We start from the raw sequence: 24,412 nt of genomic DNA, 5'->3' as shown, positions 1-24,412 counted from the left end.
TTTCAATATTTTAAATTGATTTTTAGTACTATTTTTGTAGTAAATAGAGGAAGTTGAAGAAGAAGGGCAAATCGGTCAATTGACTGACTAACCCTAAGCTCCTAAACATTCTCACTTCTAAATGGAAGCACGGGCACAATATCCGTTAAATTGTTAATTATTATGATTTATAATATTTTTTACATTATTTTCAAATAATATATGTTATGTATTTTTAAATACTTTAAGTTGTGATTAATAATATTCTTAACGTAATTTCAAATAATATATGTTACTCCATTTGTCCCAATTTATGTGACACATGTGAAATTTTGAGAGTTAATATGTTTTTCAAATATTGTAAGTTGTTAAGTATTGTGGTTTATGGTATTCTTAATGTAATTTTTCAAATAATATATGTTATTCCCTTCGTCTTAATTATACAATTCGCGTAAAATTTTGAGAGTTAATCGAATTTGTAATATTTTAAATTTATTTTTTAGTACTATTTAAAAAGGAAAAAATTAAAATATTACTATATAAGAAGAGTAGTAATTATATAGTAATTTTTCAAATAATATATGTTATTCCCTTCGTCTTAATTATACAATTCGCGTAAAATTTTGAGAGTTAATCGAATTTGTAATATTTTAAATTTATTTTTTAGTACTATTTAAAAAGGAAAAAATTAAAATATTACTATATAAGAAGAGTAGTAATTATATAGTAATTTTTCAAATAATATATGTTATTCCCTTCGTCTTAATTATACAATTCGCGTAAAATTTTGAGAGTTAATCGAATTTGTGATATTTTAAATTTATTTTTTAGTACTATTTAAAAAGGAAAAAATTAAAATATAATGAAAGAGGAGTGTATAAAAGTAGGTGGGCCATATTTGTGATAGGTGGGCCATCTTCAAAAACCAAATGTAAAAGTAGGTGGGCCATCTTGGTGCCACGTGTCGAAAGAAGAGTGAATTTTATTCACTCTTCTTATATAGTAAAATATTTTGACACGTGGAATTCATCTAGTCCACACTAAAGGTCCATTAAAGTCATGGACAAAAATATGAAACGATTAGGATATGAATAACTCCAAAATATAATGAATGGTAATTTGGACCTTATCCTTTAATTGATGCTAAAATTGGCAATAAGTCCAATAATATCTATTTTTCTTGTGTTGTAGGGTGGTGATGCATCCATATTATTGGATAAGAATAGTGCATTTAAAAGTGAAAAGGATGCTGGACCAAATAAGAATTCTGTGAGGGTATTTGAAGTAATTGATGAGATCAAATCTAAATTAGAACAAGTTTGTCCTCACACTCTCTTGTACTGACATTATAGCCTTTGCTGCTCGTGATTAGAGGTGTACAAGTTAAATCGTAAAGTCAAATCGAATCGACGAATCAAATCAAATCGAAAAAAACCCAATTTGTGATTTGGTTTGGTTGGTTTGGCGGTTGAAAAAAAAACCGACCACTCTTGATTTGGTTTGATATTAAAAGAAAAAAAGTCAAATCAAACTCTAACCAAACCGACATAATATATATATTATTTCAAATTTGGGCTTGTAAAATTTGTAAATATTTTATTTTGTATTAAGATCCGAAGTTACAATTATATTGCTATAGTTTTTCAAATTCGAAGTTAACAATTTACTTTGTAAATATTTTGTTTTGTATTCAGTTTGCCTGTAGTCTTTAATCTTATTAATTTAACATAATGAACATTGATATTTCAAAAAAAATATTTTGTACACATGTGAATTTTACCGTCTTTTCGAAAAAATTCTATTCATTTAACATTTTTTAAGTTTAGCTTATCACACAGGTAAGTGAAAATATATTTGATCTCTTTTTCAAATACCGTATAGTTGTAAAAAATCGAAAAATAAAAAAATCTAAAAAAACCGAAAGAACCGACTAAAGCCGAAACCAAAAAAACCGACTTTATGTGGTTTGATTTGGTTTTTAGATTTAATAAACCGACATAATTGGTTTATATTTTGTTTAATGAAAAACCAAACCAAATCGACCTATGTACACCCCTACTCGTGACTATGTAGTCCTAGTAAGAATACATCTAAACTCCCAACATTTCTTTATCATTCTGTCTTTAAAATAGATGCATGAAAACGATTTCAACAACTTGGACTCTTCAAAAATACTGATATATATGTGCATATAATTTGATCCTTAAAGTTAATGCATTTTTGGAAGATCCTATACTGGTGCGACAACATTTTCAAAAATCTAAGCAATATGTGCATGTGTGTTGGATCCTCTAACGCTAGTAGTGCATATTTGAGAAGTTTGACAACATGCGTGTAAATATTCTTCAAAATTAGTGTATTTTTTTTGGAGGATCTTATATATATGTGATAACACTTTTGAAAAGTCTAGCAACACCTTCCATATAAAGTTAGTACATTTTCACATAAATTGCAATATTTTTAGTCTTAAAACAAAAGTTTTACAAAGATTTATGGTCACATTTAAGCAATTGAATTCTACCTCGATAACAACAGAAGTAACATACTAGTAGTAGATAAATACTAGTCAATTTAAGATTTTTGCTAATAAGAATGTGTTAATTAATTACTCCCTCTGTTTCGAAAAGTTTTGATGAAAATGGAAAATATTAATCCTCTTGACTGAATTGAAGGGTGAAATAAGAAAGAATTGTCACAGAGTTAACTAAATTTTTTAGTTCTTTACCAAGTATGTGTCTACTAAATATGTATTTATAAATTTGAAGGGTGAAATAATAAAGAATTGTCACAGAATTAACAGTTTATTGTTGTCCTAAACATTTTATATGTTAAGTATATGCTTTTGAGTTTTGCATTTTTATATATGAAAAAGTTGATCCTTCCAAGGAAACATTTTCATAAGAGGTAAAAGTGGAAATTGATTTTTCAATCATCAAATAAAATAATATAAATTTTGACCTATATTTTAAAATATATATTTTATCATATTAATATGAGAAAAAAACTTGTAATTTTTAGTATTTTGCATGCGTATAGTTTTTGAATATCTGAATTTTAATTTTAAAATATTAAATTGATATAATTTAATTTAACTATAAAAATTAGTCAAATTAATTTTTAAAAAGCGAAACATGACAACTATTTTAAAACAAAAAAAAGTAACTTTTAATGTGGTTTAGTTGATTTTTTATCCGACTAGAAGAGATCCAAATGGTTCTAATAAAACAATGTGTAAACAGTATGGCTCGAACCACTAACTTTCTTAGTCACTATAAACATAAATCCCAATCGATGGCTAGATTAGGAAGGAATTTTTACATGTCAAATCACTTTCACTATTTATTTACATACTATTCATCTAACGCATAATTACCACCATCAGCCTTATATAACATGTCATGTTTTTTTTTTTAAAGTGATATAGATATTTAATAATATATAAATAATTGATGTAACAACACTATATTAATAAAAACTGTTTAAAGCGTACTAACAACTTAGTTTGAAGTTTTAACTTTATAACTTATTATTGTGTCGAGTTTTGTTTTGAACAAGTGATTAAATTTTTAGGTACTAGTAATGCAAAAGAATTTAATGAGTATTGTCGACATTGAAATTTTGTGGGACTCTACATGACGTGTTCAATTCGAATTGAGACTATAGAAGGTGTGTTCAGTTTCAATAGGATTCTTAGATGCTACTCAACCCTAAACCCTAGTTTATGCCTACATAAATGGTACTAAATTCTCTTAAAAGGCATTTCGAAAATTACATATAGAGATCGAAATCTCGAAAATTTCATAAAGAGATCAAAATCTTGAATATCTCAAAATATCCCATAAACTCTTGGGTATTTTTAAAGATCAAGATCTCGATATATTCCATAAAAATCATGGAATATTCATATGGAGGTCAAATCTAAATCATTCTAGTTCGAGAAATACGCCACTAACGGCCCTCGAATCATGAATAAATCTTATGAGGGAGAATCAAGGGAGGAACAGAATTGTACCCGCAATCTTGATGAATAAAATTATGTTTCTTCATATTTTTTTGTGATTGTAATTTATTTTCTTTCGCTTTAAAATTTGTTGCAAACAAGTACATTAGCATCCTTAAAGACTCAATTACCCCTCAAAACCCCCTTTACTTCTTTTCCACCATAATTGTAAATAAATATTTTTATGCAATGCATGTTATTTTTAATAGGGCATCCTTTTTAATACACCAAACGTAAAAAATAATTTATGTATATTTAATACAAACATTACTAATACACTCTATTTTGCATTATTTTTTTTTATTGCTTTTCATAGCATTCTCTTCTTCTTCTTCTTTTCTTGAGAAAATGGTCTAAAACCCCCCCAACCTATACCCGAAATTCCAACTACACACTCCAACTTCACGGGTGTCCTATTACCCCCTGAACTTCATATTTCTCTATTTTCTACCCACTTAAACGCTGACCTCAACACATAAACCAAACAAATATTCCAACGTGATTGCACGCGTCGGGTCCCCCACTTCTTCAACTCCCAATTCCTGTTTTTCCCCCATTTCCCTCCTAAAACGTAAAAGACCCAAAAAAAATATCATTTCTCCGTTTCATCTCCTTCTCCATTTGCATATGCATTTCTATTGATGATCGAAGGATTTTTCTGTGTATTTTCAACTTGATTTCGTAGTTTATCAACTGATTTAGTAAAATGTTAGTTCTTTATCCCTTATTTCAAGTTTTTGCTTTATCCTTTAGGGTTTCTGTTGATTTGTGAAATTAAGAGCAACATTGGATCTGATTCATCCATACAAAGCTTATTCAAGTTTTCATTTGCCATTTTTGATGAATTTCGAGAAAATTCAAAATTCAAATTAGAGACCTAAATAAGAAATTAGAGCAGATTACAAACCCTAAATTCAAGATTTGAAGTAGAAATGAACATAAACAACTAAACCCTGCTTATTTTTGAGAGAAAATCGTGAATTTTTTTTTTATAAAAGGAACAAGGATTAATGGTGGGGAAGAAGAAACAATGATTTATTTAATGGTGGGGAAGATGACTGCTAGAGAAAAAAAAATTCGTCAAAATTTAAGGTGTTCTCACCTTGTAACGCGCACCTCCTATGACAGGTCAACGTTTAAGTGTGTAGAAAATAGAGAATATGAAGTTTAGGGGGTAATAGGACACCCGTGAAGTTGGAGTGTGTAGTTGCAATTTCGGATATAGATTGGGGGGTTTTAGACCATTTTCTCTCTTTTCTTAGATAACACGGTTTCATTTATTTTTCTTCCTCAAATTTGATTCAATTTATCATATTTGTAAATTATTTTTTAGATTCAATTTATTAGTAATTTGTTATTCATGCACAATTTCACGTACAAAATGTTCCATACCCCACGTGAATTCAATAACAAACAAGACTAGGGTAGAAAGTTATTATTATTTAAATTGTATTAGACCCATTTGGACCAAAATTTCACTTAAAAACCTTACTACGAACTTTACATTTTATTTTTCAGCTAGATGTATAAATTCAGTTATTCCTTATAACCCTTAGCACTCCACAAAATAGAACAACAAACGTTAGTGCACCTCATAAAACGAAGACATAATAGTGTTTGTGATGCTTGTTATCTTCCAGGGGCTGAGCATTTGTGAAAGAATACTCAATTTAGACAACACTCACCCAAAACTAAAGATAAGAATATATGGTCATTATTTGATTTCATTGTTATCATTCCATATCCATTATTCCCTATCATATGCACATTTTATTTTGTATATACAAATAATAAAATAAACTTAATTTTATAAACACTTGTTCAAATTTTGTTATTTTGAAAGAGAGAATAAAAGAATTAGGACAAAAGGAAAAAATTGAGAAATTAACTTTTTGAAATACAAAAATATTTTGATGATAGAAAAAATAATACGTACTATAGTTTTTTTTCCCTACTTTTTAAAAATAAAATTAAGAAGAAAGACGTTCTGGAAATTAAAAAAGAATTTATTAGCATGAGGAATAAACCAAAACAAGAGGTTTGTGAATTGTGAAGGTCAAAGTTTTTTCGAATAATACAATAAAATGTTCAAATTATCTATAGCTATATTTTCTTAATTTTTTGAAGGTGTGATAATCTTTACTATGGCACAGTGTAACGAACGGTTCCCGTCATTATAGTAAAGTCAACGGGGAAAATTTTTGGGCTGGAAAACTTTTTGGCAGTAACTTGAAATTTTCCAACCTAGTCTAGATTTGGACAAAATCAGAGTCAATGAGGTCTAGGGAAATCTGGTAACAAATGGGAAGTCTAATTATGAATTTGACCACATGAGTAGATAATTAAGACATTAAGGAACCCATACGACTTTACGAAATTGAATTCGAGCGAGTAGAACTCCCGAAATTGATCTTAGCATGAACGGGTAGTTCCTGAGTGTCATGGGGCGAAGGTGTGTTGTGAAATGGGGGTTTGAAACTCTAATTCCGACGTTCTGTCTCCGCGCAAGCCGCCAAAGCGGGATTTGTGCCGCCAGAGCGGGGTATAGGATCCGCCACAACGGGATGGACACGACTTAAGTTGGAAATAAACCCCAAAAACGTCATTATTCTACAAGTTTTGACTTTGAGAGCGAAGGAACGAACCGAGGTGTTTTCTTGACAACTTTTCACCATTCTTGAGGCTAAAAGTAAGGTTTTCACTCCCCAAATCCACTTTTTGATCCGTAGAACGTAGTTTCTTGGGTTATTATCGATGGAGGAGGGTTTTGATCTAGAATTTATGGTGGAACAATCCCTAAAACTAGGTATATGGGATCAAGGGTTTGGCCTAGAGTTGATGATTTCGATTATAATCGGGGTAATTAGGCTTCGTTTATTGATCCTTGCGTTATATTGATTGTTTGCAGATCAAGAACAAGCGGAAAGAATCCGAAAGGGGAAGAATTAAGTAGAAAGAATCCGGAAGGGGAAAAATCAAGTTTCTTAGGGGATTCAAGCTTGTTTCGAGGTAGGTGATGGTTGTGATTTCATGTTTGTGATATATCTTTGTACTTTTTTTCTTGTATTACATGCATGTATGTGAATGTTGCTTTATTGATCACATTAATCGTAAATGAGTATGAACGAATACCTATATGCCATGAATCACCTCTTGATTGTATGATTTTTGAGAATGTACCTTGTGATTGTGATTGTGGTATGTTGAATGGATCGGTTGCCATGTACCGACATACTTACTGGGATCGGTTGCCACGTACCGACATACTTACTGGGATCGGTTGCCACGTACCGACATAAACTCTGGATCGAGTGTCACGAACCGGCACACTAACTTGGAACGGGTGTCACGATCCGGCACACTAACTATTTGAGTATGGGTTCTGTGAGAGGACCAATGACTTGTCATATATGTGTAACGCCGATAATGTGGAATTGTGTATTGATCCGAAATGATATTAATGTTGTATATGTTCGGTGTATGCATGTTTTATAATGTGGCAATGACCTGCTTATATTGCACTTAATGGGATAGTCACGTGATCCTACCAGTACACAATGGTTGTGTACTGATACTGCACGTGTTTTTTCTTTGTTGAGTACAGGGCATCTTTAGGCGGCTACTGACAGACCTCGTTTAGAAATCGTCATCGAATTCAAGGGTGAGCCAGTTCTTCTAGGCTGCCTTGAGTTCTCTTTCTGTTTAGTCCATCTTATTTGGACTTAGACTAGTTCATTAGGTATTCTTATGCTAGTTGGGTTGCACCCATTTCCTTTAGACGTTTGGTTCATTGTTAGAGTTTTGGTACATTGACTTTCAGGTTCTAGACGTTATTTTCGCAATGTTTGTCGTTGTTAGATCTTTTGGAAGTTTATGGGAACTTCAGTTTTTCTACATTTAAACCTGCTTCCGTATCTTTAAATGCTTAGTTTTGAGGTTAGTTAGTAGTTATGGTTTTCCCATCGGAGGGTTAGTGTGGGTGCCACTCACGACGGTTTGGGTCGTGACAAATTTGGTATTAGAGCCCTAGGTTCGTTGATCTCGATGTACCAAAACGAGTCTAGTAGAGTCTTGCGGAACGGTACGGAGACGTTTGTACTTTTCTTCGAGAGGCTATAGGACTTTTGGAAATCTCTTTGTTTTCTCTTTACTCCTTTCGTGTTATGGCTTGGGTGCAATTGGTATCTAGCGATTCAAATTGGTATCTAATCTCCTTCATTCTTCTGTCCGCAGATGGTTAACACTAGGTTCAACTGCGTCAGACCTGTAGCTCCCGTCAATGCACCAGCTGAAGAGTCCACAACAAGAGGTCGCGATCGAGGCAGGGGTAGAGGAAAAGCTAGGGGAAGAGACCAAGAAAGGGTAGAACCTACTAGGGGTGGAGTTCCGGTTGAAAATGCTCCCAGAAATGAGAATCCTCATACGCACCATGAACAAGTAGAGGAGAATGTAAAAGTTGAGAATGATGAGGATGTTGGACAAAAGGAAGGGATACAAACTAAGACTACAAGTATTCCTTCCGTATACCCAATGTTAGCTCAACAGATTATGTCATTCTTGAAAGGATTGGTTCGTCCTGGAGTTATCCCCACAGATCAAGCACCTCAAGCTCCCACCAATTCCCTTATTGCTATCACTGTACCCAAGGTGGGTGGAACTAGAGGTACTGATGCTTTCTTCCATCCTTTGTTGGGTCATGTTATAACTGGTAATAAGCATGAAACGTTGACTAAGTTTTTGAAACTAAAGCCTCCTATGTTTCTTGATTCTGAGAATGATGATGCTTATGAGTTTATTTTAGATTGTTATGAGAGGCTTCATAAGTTGGGAATTGTCCATCAACATGGAGTAGAGTTTGTGACTTTTCAGCTTCAATGTGAGGCTAAACAGTGGTGGAGAGCTTATATGGAATGCAGATCTTCAGCTTTACCCCCACTCACTTGGACTTAGTTTCATGCTATGTTCTTGGAAAACTATGTACCCCGTACTTTGAGGGATCATAAGAAGGATAAGTTCATGGCTTTGGAGCAAGATGGTATGACTGTGGTTGCTTATGAGGCTAAGTTTAATTCTAAATTGAATTCTCTCTTTCTTTTTTTTTTTTTGTCCATTTACTTCCTATTAAATAAACATGAACATCCAAGCTAAATATTATATAGTTCAATTTCAAAAAATGTAGTATATTTTTAATTAAAAATAGTAATTATTTATGTTACATAGTTTGATTTACAAAATTTTAGTGCACTCATTCGTTTTTTTTTCTCTATACAATTCTTGAACACCAAATTTCTGATTCCACCACTGATCATTGCCCTATAATTAACCCTCAAATTATTTAATGATCGTTAAGTCCTTACTAACCACCAAAATGTTTCTCTCTCAAGTCCAAGAGGGACTACGTTGCACTACAGTAATTAAATTGCACCATTTAATCCACGTTCATAAGCTAATTATTAAAATAATGTAATAATCCAAGTACTAGAGATGGTAGAATGTAACAGAAATCAGAGGACAAAAATTACTAGACAAATACTACTACTACTATTAATGAAGGATAAGCAAGACAATACCCTACTACTGCTAACAGCTTACTGTAATTTGTGTCATCCACAACCTCATATCTAAGGTCATGCACGGCAAATACTTTTAAGGAAATATTACTTGCATCTGATGTGAATTTCTGTTTCCTTAGGGTCTTCACTCTTCAATGCATGTTCATTGTTTGTCTACTTGAGACTTCACTTGTATAGTAAACTCTCATGTTTAAGTAGGCCACAATGAGTAGAATCCAAACCAACATAACAGTAGACACACTTCTATGTCTTAATTCCAGCACAATAGTTACATATATAACTGATTGCAGGATCAAACAGTTGCAGACTAACAATTGTTTCATATCCTAAAATCTGACAAAGCAGATTTCCCTCCTATCCCTGTTGCATTATAATGATCTGCATAGTCCTTCACACTAGTTTCCCTATACCTCACAGGATTATCTTCTGATAACAACTCCCTAATTGGTCCATAAACTCTTGATGATAACGACTGACCCGTGGTAAAGAAACTGGCCACCGATACTACTGGACCAACACGGCTTGCCAGTACTCTGTGTGCAATGCTCTTCAGCTTGTCATTTGATATCAGCTGCAAATTTTCCAACAATACTGAGTTTAGCACATTACAAATTCGAATCTAAAAATATCCCATGAAAAGCATGATATGCTTTGATATATGAGTTTATGCCACAAGAGAAGCTACAACAACAACAATAAACCCAATGTAATCCCACAAGTGGGGTCTGAGGAGGATAGAGTTTATGCAAACCTTACCCCTACCTTGGGAGATAGAGGACGGACCCTCAACTCAATGAAAAGCATGGTATGCTTTCTACATGAGTTTATGCCATAAGAACAACAACAACAAGAACAATAATAAACCCAGCGTAATCCCACAAGTGAGGTCAGGATAGAGTTTATGAAGACCTTACCCCTACCTTGGGACATAGAGAGGTTGTTCCAATTAATCCTCGGCTCAATAAAAAGCATGATATATGAGTTTATGCCACAAGTGCGTAATATATAAAATACAATTACCTGTAAAAGTTCATCAACATTTACTACTAATGCACCAGAGACAGGAGGAATATCAACCCAGTAATTCTTATGAATAACCTGAAGGCCTCCTAAATGATCTTGTAGCAGTACTGTGAGGAAGTCACTGTCTGAATGCTTGCCAGCTCCAAGAGTTAGCTCTGGCTCAGGGCATGCTGGTTAACAATGATACAAAACAGCAAGCCCCTCTGAACAACCAATGTCATTCAGATAGCTCGAGTTGAGGGCAAGAGCTTCAGAGAGTAATTCAAACAAAAAACGACCTAACTTCTTCACTTGCTCTGTGTACTCGATCAGAATATCCCTGCAGTAAAATAAAATAATGTACGTAACAGTTCATTAGACTTTGTGTATTTACTTCTTTCACTTTGATGAGTGAAACACTCTGGCTCTGCTACTGATTACGTTTACAAATGACATTTAGACTATTAAGCCTTGCTATACCTCAAAAATGACTTATTTTTCTTTTTTAGTCTGTTTAAAAAAGAATGATCTCTTTCCTTTTTTGGTAACATTTTAATTTTAGCTCTCCACGTGGCATGTTTAAGGCCACAAGATTAAATAGCAATTTTATACATTTGACATAACTTTAATTTAGGACCACAAAATTCAAAAGTCTTCTTTGTTTTCTTAAACTCGATGTCAAGTCAAACTAGACCATTCTTTTTGGAACGGAGGGAGTAATCAATTTACAACAGAAACACTACAAATCATATTGGAAAAAAGCTTCAAGAACTTTGTTTGAACACCCTGAAAATGCATCTGCTTAACTATTGGGCATAAATTTCAAAATATGGTTGAAATCCGGCAGCGTTTTCACTAAGGATATTCAAAATATAAAGAAATAAACACACGGAGACGCTAGGGGAATTCAACATCTACTATATATACCGTCTAATTTTCAAGTCAACAAGTAAATACCTACAAGCCTCTGGCAATTCATCAGCAGAAGGAGGTTGTGGAGCCATATTACAATAAGTAGTTTCCCTCCAGTTAGCTGATGCAGACTTAAACAGATCAAAATTGCTATTATGCACAACTTTTTTCGATGTATCCCGTGTATACCATTGTTTCTTCACCTCAGTATCGTGCTCGTAAAATCTCCTAACACCATTCAACATTTCTTCCAGAACACTTTGAGGAATTCCATGATTCACCACTTGAAAAAAAACTCACAATTCCGATGCATCGCGTATTTTTTAGATGATTTCCTTATGTTGTATTGGATCTTTACTTATGCCATCCAAATCTATAACAAGACTACAGAATTGATTTTTTTCAGGATTATTTGAAATTACAAATATAACTTTAATTATGTTACTCAATTATTTTATTTTAGTTCGAATGGGATTACATTTTTTATGAATCAAAAACCAAAAGATCCAAACCAAATAATATAAAATCAATCCGAAAAAATCAAATGTACACCAAGAAACAAGTCCTTGTTCTGAATAAGATAAAGCAACAAATTACATAATTAATTTCACTGAAGCACAAACAATTGCACACATAATGAATAAAATTGATGTTCCATTCTACTTAACTGAACCAAAGCAAGCAGATTTCATACATGACATAATTCATATCCTATGCCTACTGTCACAAAAGTTCCTCAAAAGACTTTGCAATAGAACTCCTACATTGCTTGTTTATTTTGATAACCAAGAAATCCTCGAGGCTAATGAGGGCTCAAAACTCGATGGATAATGAGTCCACCTACCTAGTAACAATAATCTTCTCAACCAAATCACAGCAGATAGAAAAACGAAAAATCTTGGAGTCTATGTCGAGCTAAAACATACTGTTAAATCTGCACAAGGTAAGTAATTACATCAATTCTCATACGAACTCTATATTGACTTCACTTTGAAGGCTATGCAGAAAAAGGCAGCTTTTTATTTGTTTAAAGTAACGAAAACTGAAGTAGAGCCAAAAGTTAATTTTGAACATCCTCAAAATGAACCAAATCACAACATCCAAAGGAGGAGAGTTCCAACAGCTAAATCATTAATGTCCAATGATACCAGCATGTATTATGTAGGGCAGTCCTTTGAAGCAGTATGCAATTTGAAACAAAATTTCGAGAACATCTTTTCATTGGATGAAAGCGAGTTAGTATGCTAATTCCTCATCTGCAAATCAACCCTTAGCAATAACTGAAATACATGTTCTCAATGACAAACCAAGGATAAGCAAAACAAATGGTAACTAGTAGTATTCTTTCAAGGATTAAAAAGGTTCCCGACCAGCTTCTGAATCGACAAAATTGGGGTCGTACATCTCATATTCATAATCAGCATCAAGGTCCTCCATTGTTCTGCCAAATACAAAGTGTTTTGTTCCCATGGTTGTAAAAGGCATCAGACCGAATGCTCTGGCAGTTTTTATCTCCCTGGCAATCTTTCTTTGGGCCTTGGCACTAATTCCAGTCTATACATGACCGAAAAGAAAGAATAAGAAACACTTACATATTCAATCGTCAAAAATTAGTCGATGGATTTGATTACAAACCTTGCTCCTCTTGTGGAGAATTCCTGCCTCTGTGATGAAGTTAGCTAGGAATCTCACATTCTGTATTGCAAATTTGTTAAAGGTATAAATCAGATAACTTCGGAAGAGTCAGAACGTTCACAATGGGCCAAAATTACAAGGCAATACTTGGGAGGAAGACACTACTTCTATGTTTATAAGCAACATCCCAGTGCTTGGAACATGATATTCAGCAACAATAAACTAAACAGAGACTTGATGCTAAGAATATCAAATAACCAATATACGTGCTCAAGGGTGTTTCCATGTGCAGACATTGGGGTGCATATGCGGATACATTTTAAAGCCATACATGGTCAAAGTGATGTAGAACAAAGAATACAAACCCTGAAATCAGCTTTGAGCAAAACTTCCTCTGTCGTAGTTTCAAATTCATCCCTTTTTTTGGGCTTGCGAACTCCTGGTTTTCTAAGATCAAGATCCTGCATGATAATAATGAAAAGCTTAGAGGTGGACATGACAGCACCATAGGAAATATAGAGCAAGAGAACATGTTGAGCTATGGCAACAAATTAATGTCATCCATAAGTTTGCTCTTCCAACAGAGAACAAAGCATGAAAACGAGGTGTACTAGGAAATACACACTTAAGAGTATACAATTCTAGCAGGCCCAAACAATTGAATGTTTGATGGAAGCTGTTGAAAGTTGAAACACCAATATGGATACAAGATATACAAAAACCACAGTGAGACATATCCTTATATAGTTACATGGAATTGACACTCAAGATGTTAAAAGCATACAACAAATGGTAGCTCACTACTCATACCTTGAGTTCTTAAGTGTTCCCGGGCCAAAAGGTCATATCTGCTCTGTAAGCATAATCTTCTTTGCCTACTTCATCAGGATCAACCTGAAAATAGCTGGCTGCCTCATTCAGCTTACCATCCATCCCATCTGATAATGTATTAAAACTCTCATCTAGACCATCAAGGATACTAGATCTGTTTCCAGAATTGAATGTGGAGCCCATACTAGATCTATCATAAGACTTTTCAGCGTCGTCAAGCTTTCTGAAAAAGGAGTTTGAACTTGGCCTACTACCCGAACTATCACCAAAAATTCGTCTTTCAAAGTCTTCAGCAGACTCAAATGAGTTGGTGCTTTGCTTATCATCAGAGGCTGTGTAGTGAAGGAAAGTTGTGTCCATTACCAGGGATGTAGATAAAAGAGAAAATGCATATAATGAAAAAGGTGATGATGACCAATGATGAAGAAGCACATAATTACACAATAAAGAAGAATCAGATAAAGTTAGAGCGTCTTAAAGATGAAAATTAGTAATGTCAATTAGGATTGTCCAATATGAAAGGCAGACAATTTGTGAAGGATTAGTGAGCCAGTAAAATATCATCCAAGAGATGCTTGACCATGTTAGAATTATTTCCACTATTCAATCACAGGATGCCGATTGTCATTGTATGTTCAAACATGCTCAGCTATTTAAAACTCCTAAACAACTTCATATTTTTTTTTGAGAAATAACTCCTAAACAGTTTTCTCCTAAAACAGTTTTTTTCCTGAGTGATCTTGGAAGATGTATGAGGAAAACCAATATTGACCAAGGCTCATTTAAGACGCGATTAATCCCTGAAGTTCAAAAGAGTTCAAGGAGGGCATTTCGTATCTCAAGTTGAGCTAAGGAGTGCACAGTTCTACTTAATTCAAACACTAAAAATGAAATTTCTGAACAACAAGAACCGACCGGATCTAAATAGTTTGAGGTCAGCCACCTCCGTTTTCTGGCGTAAAGTCAATAGAAAATTGCTGAACAACGATAATAGGATTCAAAATAAGCTCATAAAACTAAATTTGCACATTTTCAATTAAAGAAACTACAAATTAGCATGATAAAGTAAGGAATTCATTAGAAAATTGAATAAACAGTAGTACCTACCAAAATTCGGAAGTGCAGAAAAAGTCCGATGATGAGATGAATAACGAGATAGGCAAGCGTTGGCAGTCCTTAAGACACCTCGGACAATCTTCATCTTGGTGACGGCAGCGGCGGCAGAGATGGAAAACAGATTAGCTGATTTGGTTCCTATTTGGATAATGGAAGCGTAGAGTGCTGTATATGGGTTTTGAAAATGGGGCTTTGGGCTGTGGATAAGTAAATAATTGGGCTAAATAAACTCAATTTTGAGGGATAAACTCTAATTCTTACTTGAAAATTGCGCGAATACAGCCCAAAGAGTTGCCAACACACTATTTTTCAACATATACATATCTACTTCAAAATAAACTTCATCCAACTTCAAAATAAACTAAATCCAACTTCAAAATAAACGAAAATACGATCAAACAACTAAACAACCTTAACTCTAACTAGTTTTGACTTAATTCCAACAACTAAATCTACCAACTAAATCACATTATTTATTTGAACTTATTTAAGCAACAAAACAACATTAACTTTTAACTAGTTTTGAATTAATTCCACCAACTAAACCACATTATTTATTTGAACTTATTTCAACAATTAAACAACTTTAACTCTAACTAGTTTTGACTTAATTCCAACAACTAAATCCACCAACTAAACAACATTATTTATTTGAACTTATTTAAACAACTAAACAACTTTTTAACTCTAACTAGTTTTACTTAAATCCACCAACTAAACCACATTGTTTATTCAAACTTATTTAAACAACTAAACAATATTAACTCTAACTAGTTTTGAATTAACTCCACCAACTAAACCAAATGATTTATTTGAACTTATTTAAACAACTCATTTCAACAACTAAAAACAGCTTTAACTCTAACTAGTTTTGACTTAATTCCAACAACTAAATTCACCAACTAAGCCACATTATAATTTTTATTTGAATTTATTTAAACAACTAAACAACTTTTTAATTCTAACTAGTTTTGAATTAATTCCACCAACTAAACCACATTGTTTATTTGAACTTATTTAAACAACTAAACAATATTAACTCTAACTAGTTTTGACTTAATTCCAACAACTAAATCCACCAACTAAACCACAACTAGTTTTGCCTTAATTCCAACAACTAAATCCACCAACTAAACCACAACTAGTTTTGACTTAATTCCAACAACTAAATCCACCAACTAAACAACATCATTTTAAATAATGAGTCAAACTAGCTAGGGGTTAATTAAATTTTATTTGAACTTATTTCAACAACTAAACAACATTAACTATAACTACTTTGGAATTAATTCCAACAACTAAATCTACCAACTAATTGGATCAACTAGTGTTGGTACTTATGCTTATCAAACACATTATTCCTAAATTAAAGCTTAGTATCAACACTAGATGGACACAAATCAATCTTGCAAGAAAATCAATTTTGTTATCAATAGGATCAACTAGTGTTGGTACTTATGCTTAACAAATATATTATTTCTAAATTTAAAGCTAAGTGTCAACACTAGATGGACACAAATTGATCTTGCAAGAAAATCAATTTTGTCATCAATAGGATCAACTAGTGTTGGGTACTTATGTTTAACAAACACATTATTCCGAAATTAAAGCTTTAATATCAACACTAGATGGACACAAATCGATTTTGCAAGAAAATCAATTTTGTCATCAATAGAATCAACTAGTGTTGGTACTTATGCCTAACAAACACATTATTCCTAAATTAAAGCTTAGTATCAACTCTAGATGGATACAAATCGATCTTGCAAGAAAATCAATTTTGTCATCAATAAGATCAACTAGTGTTGGTACTTATGCTTAACAAATATATTATTTCTAAATTTAAATTCAAGTGTCAACACTAGATGGACACATTGATTTTGCAAGAAAATCAATTTTGTCATCAATAGGATCAACTAGTGTTGGTACTTACGCTAAACAAATACATTATCACCTAATTTAAAGCTAAGCCAACCCTCAATGGACACAAACAAATTATCACAAAATTAAAGCCAAGTATCAATACTAGATGGACACAAACACATCATAGAAAACAATTGTACTTGAACTTTAGAAATTTAAACACATCATAAGTAACGAATACTGTCTTATTGATTAAAGGTCTCTTTTTTTATGGGAGCATGCTGAAATTAGTTTCTGAAATGTTGTGTGCTCAAGGAGGTCAGAAGTTGAGTCCTTATCTATGTGCGCATGTTAGTGGTTTCCATACTTCAAAGGTAAAATGGTTTGACTTGATGCTACTACTTCATGCAGCCTTTCTATGTTCATATGTGCATACATAACATTGGCAGGAGTGACTGAATGTTCTTGCTTCTGCCTTATTGACTTGAATGGTTCTCCAATAGGACATGGCTATTTATACCTAAGCTCCACTTGTTAATTCTGAGGTTTCTTGTTTGTTTTATCCAGTGGTGTGTTTGTATATCTTTCAAACAAAGACGGTCTTACGTAAAATAAATGCAGAAGAGTGCTCACTAACTTCCATACAACTGACTCTTGGGTAAGATGACTGATGAATGGCACAAATTACTTGGGAATCAGTATGTCTTCTTGTTTCCATACAAAGATTGTTGGACTGAACTCTATTGTTTCAGAGTGTCAGTTTCATATTGAGATAAAGGCTCCAGTGAGTCACGAGTTAATTTTTCTGTAGAGAGTCTAGACTTCTAATAAATCTACATTCACAGACATTGTTTCTCCTTCCATCCCAAGTTTGATTATCTAGTTTTGCCAGTCTCATATAACTAGAGCTTAAATAAATCTGAATAGTTTTAGAGTTCTAATATTAGAGTTATTTACAGACGTGTTTGAGAAATTGTTGGACACTACGTAAACTTCAATTTAGCTTTATTACAAGTACTGTTATGTATGTATGATGATTAATCAAATACCTGGATTACTAGAACTTCGCCGAAGAGGAGAGGAATGTAGATGCGAGGGTCTCGCTGTTGTTGTTGCCGTCTTCGATGGGGTTCGCATGAGTTGGCTGCTCGCCGCTCGCTGGTCAGAGCAGCTGGAGCTGCTGTTTGTTGTTTTCTTCCTCACTGGAGCGGAGGAGAAGAGAGAAAGAGGCTCGCCGGTCGGAGCTGGTCCTCGCGCTGCTTCTGGCCGGCGCGGCTTTCGCTTGCTGGCGAGAAGAACGGATCGGAGGCGCCGCCCGGTTTCAAGCTGGTTTTCGCGGCTGCTCGCTGGCCAGCGCCGTTCGCTGCTTCGCCTGAGCTGCTAGGAGAATAGAGGAGAGGGAGAGATAGGGGAGGAGGAGATGAGAGGAAGATGAAGACAGAAGGATGGCTTAGGGTTTTGGTTCTGTTGGTTTAAAATAGATAAGAATGAAGATTTAATCTCAGTCTTTTGTTTGAATGATATGGACGATCAAGATTTGATCTTGTAGTTGATTTGGATGAATGAATGGCTGAGATTAAAGGATGGGGCTTTTGAGAATTGAATTGAATCAGATAGGCTATAATTGAAATAAGCAATGGCCATAATTGACATGAAATTGAATATGAAAGGCTGGAGTTGAAATAGAATTGGATAGGAAGAGGGCTATGAATTAAACAAATTGAACAAAGGAGGTTATGATTTAAATGATTTAAGCAGAGATTAGGGAAATGCTATTCAATTAATAAAATACTACATATATTAAAGTATTTTCATATAAATTAAACACACCTAAATTTAAAAACATTTAAATAAAGTAGTTATTTCGAGTTTAACTATCGATAAATATAATAATTTAATAATAATAATTGATAATTTTGTAAATTAGCGATACTATAATACATAAATTTAGACAAAATCGATTAAGATTTTAAAACTCGTAATATGTTTTAAAAATACGTATCTAATCGAATAAGTCAGTCAAAATTGGGTGTCAACAATATATATATATATATGCCTCCTAACTATATAAATTTAATTTTATTGATCAACAGAAGTTTATCAATATCAAATTTAATATATAAATCTCCTTAAATTGATCATTGGTATTTCTTTAATTGATAATATATTTCATATCTGAAACATTAATATATAAGATTTGATTTGTTAAACTACTCGACGAGTATATAATCAACATATTTCATACTCCAATGAATTATCCTTTACGTGTCAGTGTCTACGGTATGATCACTACACTTGATATCCATTCAAGATCGAACGTAAATATCTTGATAGAACTTGATTTGTACAGTACTTTACGATGTTCTATTGTCTATTTCATAAAATTTAGTATCATGCACAATAGTAAAATTATGATTAATAGGAATATTTTAAACAAATCGACCTCCAGATGTCACTTTTATTAAAAGTAATTAGATTAAATAAAAAATACCGACCTCATGAGGTCGGTATCACATTAAATTGTAAGATAAATAAAAAGTAGTCATGTTAATTAAATAATACTGACGTAAGGAAGTCGGTATTTTATATTAATTTATTTTTGAACTTATATAAAATGGTCATCCGGAGGACGATTTAGTTAAAGTTAATTGAAAATATTAATTTATTAATTTTCTAGAAGTCACTATATAACTATTTTAATGAAAATTAATTTAATTACATACTATTTAATTTTACTGACTTCTGAAAGTCGGTATTATAATTCTTTTGTTTTTTATTTTACACAAAACCGTCCTCCGGAAGACGATTTAAATAAAATTAATTCAAAATATTTCTCAATTTTGTTTTTTATATTTAATTGAGAAAAAATAAAATAGTGTTATTTATTGATATATTAATACCGACATCAAGAGGTCAGTTTTTATTGTAATTCATTCTTTTTGGGAAAAATTCCGACCTCCAGAGGTCGGTATTTGATTTTCCCGCTTTATTTTTCATACAAACCGACTCCTTGTAGTCGGTTTTCTAAAGTTTTTTTATTCTTTTTAACAATACCGACCTTCGGAGGTCAGAAATTACCGACTTCTATTTGAGGTCGATAATTTTTAGGTCGGTATTTACTGTCTTTTTAGTAGTGGAACAAGTGACGACCATAATGAAGCAAGTACATAGTTAGTCAACAATATCAAGAACACATGAGGACTTAGACCCCCACACCACGCTCTTTTGGAAAATAAATTCTTTGAGATTGAGTGTATTAAGTTATATTAATATGCTTCCCTTTAATGTTATTTTAATAAATATGAATCAAATAGTAAAGGGCCAAGTGGATAGCCCATTTGATTGCCTCCCGAAAGTGAACCCCTACTTATTTTGAGCATGTTCGAGGCCACTACAAGTGTTGTTCTTCTATCCACATATCGTAATATTACAAGGTGAGACTTGGGGAAATATGATGATATTGAAAAAGTTAGGACAAATTAGGAATTAATTTGGATTGGCGGCGAGTCATGATTTGTAATAATAATTTTCTAAGGTAAGAAAAGTATGACAAACCATTTTGGTAAAAAAGATAGAGTAACTATAATAAGATAGTGCAATAATCCAAGTACTAGAGATAATAGAATGTAATAGAAATCAGAGGACAAAAATTACTGGAGAAATACTACTACTACTATTAATGAAGGATAAACAAGACGACACTCTACTACTACTAACATCTTACCGTAATTTGTGTCATCTACAACCTCATATCTAAAGTCATGCATCTGATGTGAATTTATGTTTTCTTAGGGTCTTCATGTTGGGTTATGAAGGTGATAAGAACGTTATGCGAAAACTTACAATTGCAAATCATATGATCAATAAATGAGACAACAAAAACTTATACTAAAAAACATAATATTATTATACGAAAACTAATATAAAAGAAAAATATTAGAACTATTGAGAGAATATATCTCCCTATAAACTAAACTCTTAAATGTCTACATTGTGGATGTTCTTGTGTTATGCTATGAGAATAGAGACCTTCAAATTTTTCATCTAAAAAAAGAATAAACCAAATATGAAAAAATAAAAATAAAAAATTTCATGAAAAGTAAAAACACTTATGGTAATGTTTTGTCTTTTCTTATAAACTTCAAATAACGTAAGAAAATCAGATAAAACCCTAACACTTCACTCTTCAATGCATGTTCATTGTTTGTCTACTTGAGACTTCACTTGTATAGTAAACTCTCATGTTTAAGTAGGCCATAATGAGTAGAATCCAAATCAAAATAACAGTAGACACACTTGTATGTCTTAATTCAGTACAATAGTTACATATATAACTGATTGTAGGATCTAACAGTTACAGACTAACAAATGTTTCATATCCTAAAATCTGACAAAGCAGATTTCCCTCCTATCCCTGTTGCATTATAATGATCTGCATAGTCCTTCACACTAGTTTCCCTATACCTCGCGGGATTATCTTCTGATAACAACTCCTTAATTGGTCCATAAACTCTTGATGATAACGAATGACCCGTGGTAAAGAAACTGGCCATCGATACTCTTGGACCAACACGGCTTGCCAGTACTCTGTGTGCAATGCTCTTCAACTTGTCATTTGATATGAGCTGCAAATTTTCTAACAAAACTGAGTTTAGCACATTTCAAATTCAAATCTAAAAATATCCCAATTTTTTAATCATTTCTAAGAAACCTGCCACAAGAGCACCATCACCACCACCAACAACAACAAAAACATTGTAATGGCCACAATTGGATCTGGGGAGGATAGAGTGTATGCGGACAACGAACTTTACTTTTTCCTTGAGAGGTAGAAATATTGTTTTTGATAAATCCTTGCCTCAATGAAGAGCATGATATACTATGATATATGAGTTTATGCCACAAGATTAACAACAACAATGATAATAAGCCCAATGTAATTTCACAAGTGGAGTCTGAGGAGGATAGAGTTTATGCAGAACTTACCCCTACCTTAGGAGGTAGAGGAGGTTGTTTCTGATAAACCCTCAACTCAATGAAAAACATGATATGCTTTCTATATGAGTTTATGCCACAAGAGCAACAACAACAAGAACAATAATAAACCCAACGTGATCCCACAAGTGAGGTCAGAATAGAGTTTATGCAGACCTTACCCCTACCTTGGGAGGTAAAAAGGTTGTTTCCAATTAATCCTCGGCTCAATAAAAAACATGATATATGAGTTTATGCCACAAGTGCGTAATATATAAAATACAATTACCTGTAAAAGTTCACCAACATTTACTACTAGTGCACCAGAGACAGGAGGAATATCAACCCAGTAATTCTTATGAAGAACCTGAAGGCCTCCTAAATGATCTTGTAGCAGTACTGTGAGGAAGTCACTGTCTGAATGCTTGCCAGCTCCAAGAGTTAACTCTGGCTCAGGGCATGCTGGATAACAATGATACAAAACAGCAAGCCCCTCTGAACAACCAATGTCATTCAGATAGCTCGGGTTGAGACCAAGCGCTTCAGAGAGTAATTCAAACAAAGAACGACCTAGCTTCTTCACTTGTTCCGTGTACTCAATCAGAATATCCCTGCAGGAAAATAAAATAATGTAACAGTTCATAAGACTTTGTGTTACTTCTTTCACTCTCATCACTGAAAACTCTGGCCCTACTAACAAATGACATTTAGACTATTAAGCCTTGCTATACCTCAAGAGAAGTTCCAATTTTCCCCACAGAAGTATATACTCTCTGTTTAAAAAAAAATGATCTCTTTCCTTTTTCGGTAACATTTTAATTTCATCTTTTCGAGTGGCATGTTTAAGGTCACAAGCTTAAAGGGCAATTTTGTACATTCGATATAACTTTAATTTAGGACCACAAGATTTAAAAGTCTTCTTTATTTTTCTTAAACTTCGTGTCAAGTCAAACTAGATCACTCTTTTTGGAACGGAGGGAGTATTACAATTTACAACAGAAACACTACAAATCATATTGGGAAGAAAGCTTCAAGAACTTTGTTTGAACACCCTGAAAATGCATCTACTTAACTTTTGGGGATAAATTTCAAAATATAGTTGAAATCTGCCAGCATTTTCAGTAAGGATATTCAAAATATAAATAAATAAACACACGAATACGCTAGAAAAATTCAACATCTACTATATATACTTGCAAGCGTCTGGCAATTCATCAGCAGAAGGAGGGAATGGAGCCATATTACAATAAGTAGTATCCCTCCAGTTAGCTGATGCAGACTTAAACAGATCAAAATTGCTATTATACACAACTTTTTTCGAGGTATCCCGCGTGTACCATTGTTTCTTCACCTCAGTATCTTGCTCATAGAATCTCCTAACACCATTCAACATTTCTTCCAAAACACTTTGAGGAATTCCATGATTCACCACTTGAAAAAAACCCCACACTTCCGATGCATCGCGTATTTTTTCGATGATTTCCTTATGTTGAGTTGGATCTTTACTTATGCCATCTAAGTCTATAACAGGAATACTGAATTGATTCTTTTCAGGATCATTTGAATATGCATCTTGTGGTGTGTAGAAAATTTTTGGTACTTTTTTAACTCCTGCATCAACTAGTCCTTTAACACCAGCTTGTGTGTTATCAAAAGCTATTAATTCACTTCTTCTGTCATAGCTATGTTCATTTTTGAGAACCATTTTTTTTTTCTGCTAGAGAAATTAAAGCTTGAGGAGAAGAAATGAAATACTCCAACTAACTAAATGACAAGAGTTTTTTTTTTAAAATTGTATATTTCTATTATATAGAAAGGTGAACTGAAGAGAGGGCGACCAAGGGCATTTTTGTCAACCAAAACAAATTTCAAGCTTAGTTTAATTGTACCTTGTGCATAAAGTATTAAAATTTTCAAAAAAATCAATCAAAATTTATGTAATTCTCAATGTATCCACCACTAAGTCAATAGTTGTGGATTCTAATGGCCACACGTGTACCAATACATTGGGAGGAGTAACAGAAATTATTGCAAAGCTACATGGACCTCATTTATTGATTTACTTCAAAAGCCTGTACATACAAGCTGATACATTTTTAAAAAAAATCTTTTTTATTTTTGAACGTATAATTTTTAATGAGATTTTTTCATACCAAAAATTCAAATTTGAGGGCTTTAAATCATTTCCTTTGTTAGTGTGGTTTGGTCATGAAAAAATACTGTTTATTTTATTTTAAAAAATTATAGTTGAAGTTGTGTTTGGTTAAATTTTATGCAAAAATTATTTCGAATTTAAATATACTTTTTCTAAAGGCATAATACATAAATATGTCATTTAATTTGGTTTCATCTAACATCTATGTCCTTCAATTTTACATGTTCATAAGTAGACACGTAATCTTGTATAAAATTGAACAAGTTGACACTTGTGTTCTACTTGACGTCCTACATGACAATATAATTCACGTCCTATGCGATATTTTATGTGGCTCCTACGTGTGTTATTTCCCGTAGGACGCGTTCTTCT

General features: G+C 33.1%; 1 protein-coding gene and 1 pseudogene across 1 annotated transcript; both read right to left on the bottom strand.

The window, feature by feature from the left end:
* Positions 1–9,625: 9,625 nt before the first annotated feature.
* LOC125872409 (1-aminocyclopropane-1-carboxylate oxidase homolog 1-like) lies at positions 9,626–23,652 on the bottom strand. The gene is made up of 4 exons (XM_049553139.1): positions 23,079–23,652; positions 22,175–22,496; positions 21,376–21,536; positions 9,626–9,962 (listed from the first exon to the last, which is right to left on the bottom strand). The coding sequence occupies exons 1-4, from the start codon at positions 23,588–23,590 to the stop codon at positions 9,872–9,874; spliced, it is 1,086 nt and encodes a 361-aa protein (XP_049409096.1). The 5' UTR covers positions 23,591–23,652; the 3' UTR covers positions 9,626–9,871.
* LOC125872415 (uncharacterized) lies at positions 12,654–18,101 on the bottom strand (annotated as a pseudogene).
* Positions 23,653–24,412: the final 760 nt, after the last annotated feature.

This window comes from Solanum stenotomum, chromosome 8 (genome assembly GCF_019186545.1).
Source record: "Solanum stenotomum isolate F172 chromosome 8, ASM1918654v1, whole genome shotgun sequence".
NCBI lineage: Eukaryota > Viridiplantae > Streptophyta > Magnoliopsida > Solanales > Solanaceae > Solanum > Solanum stenotomum.
The sequence above is the reverse complement of the archived record's forward strand: the minus strand, read 5'-3'. Positions and strand labels throughout refer to the sequence as shown.

What these genes read in the sequence shown, in the direction of transcription:
- LOC125872409 (XM_049553139.1), bottom strand. Translation starts at nt 23,590, where the DNA reads ATGGTTCTCAAAAATGAACATAGCTATGACAGAAGAAGTGAATTAATA. An exon ending in ATGTTGGTGAACTTTTACAG is followed by an intron (nt 21,537 to 22,174) that starts GTAATTGTATTT and finishes GAAAATTTGCAG; the next exon opens with CTCATATCAAATGACAAGTT. An exon ending in TCAGAAGATAATCCCGCGAG is followed by an intron (nt 9,963 to 21,375) that starts GTATAGGGAAAC and finishes TAATCCTGTGAG; the next exon opens with GTATAGGGAAACTAGTGTGA.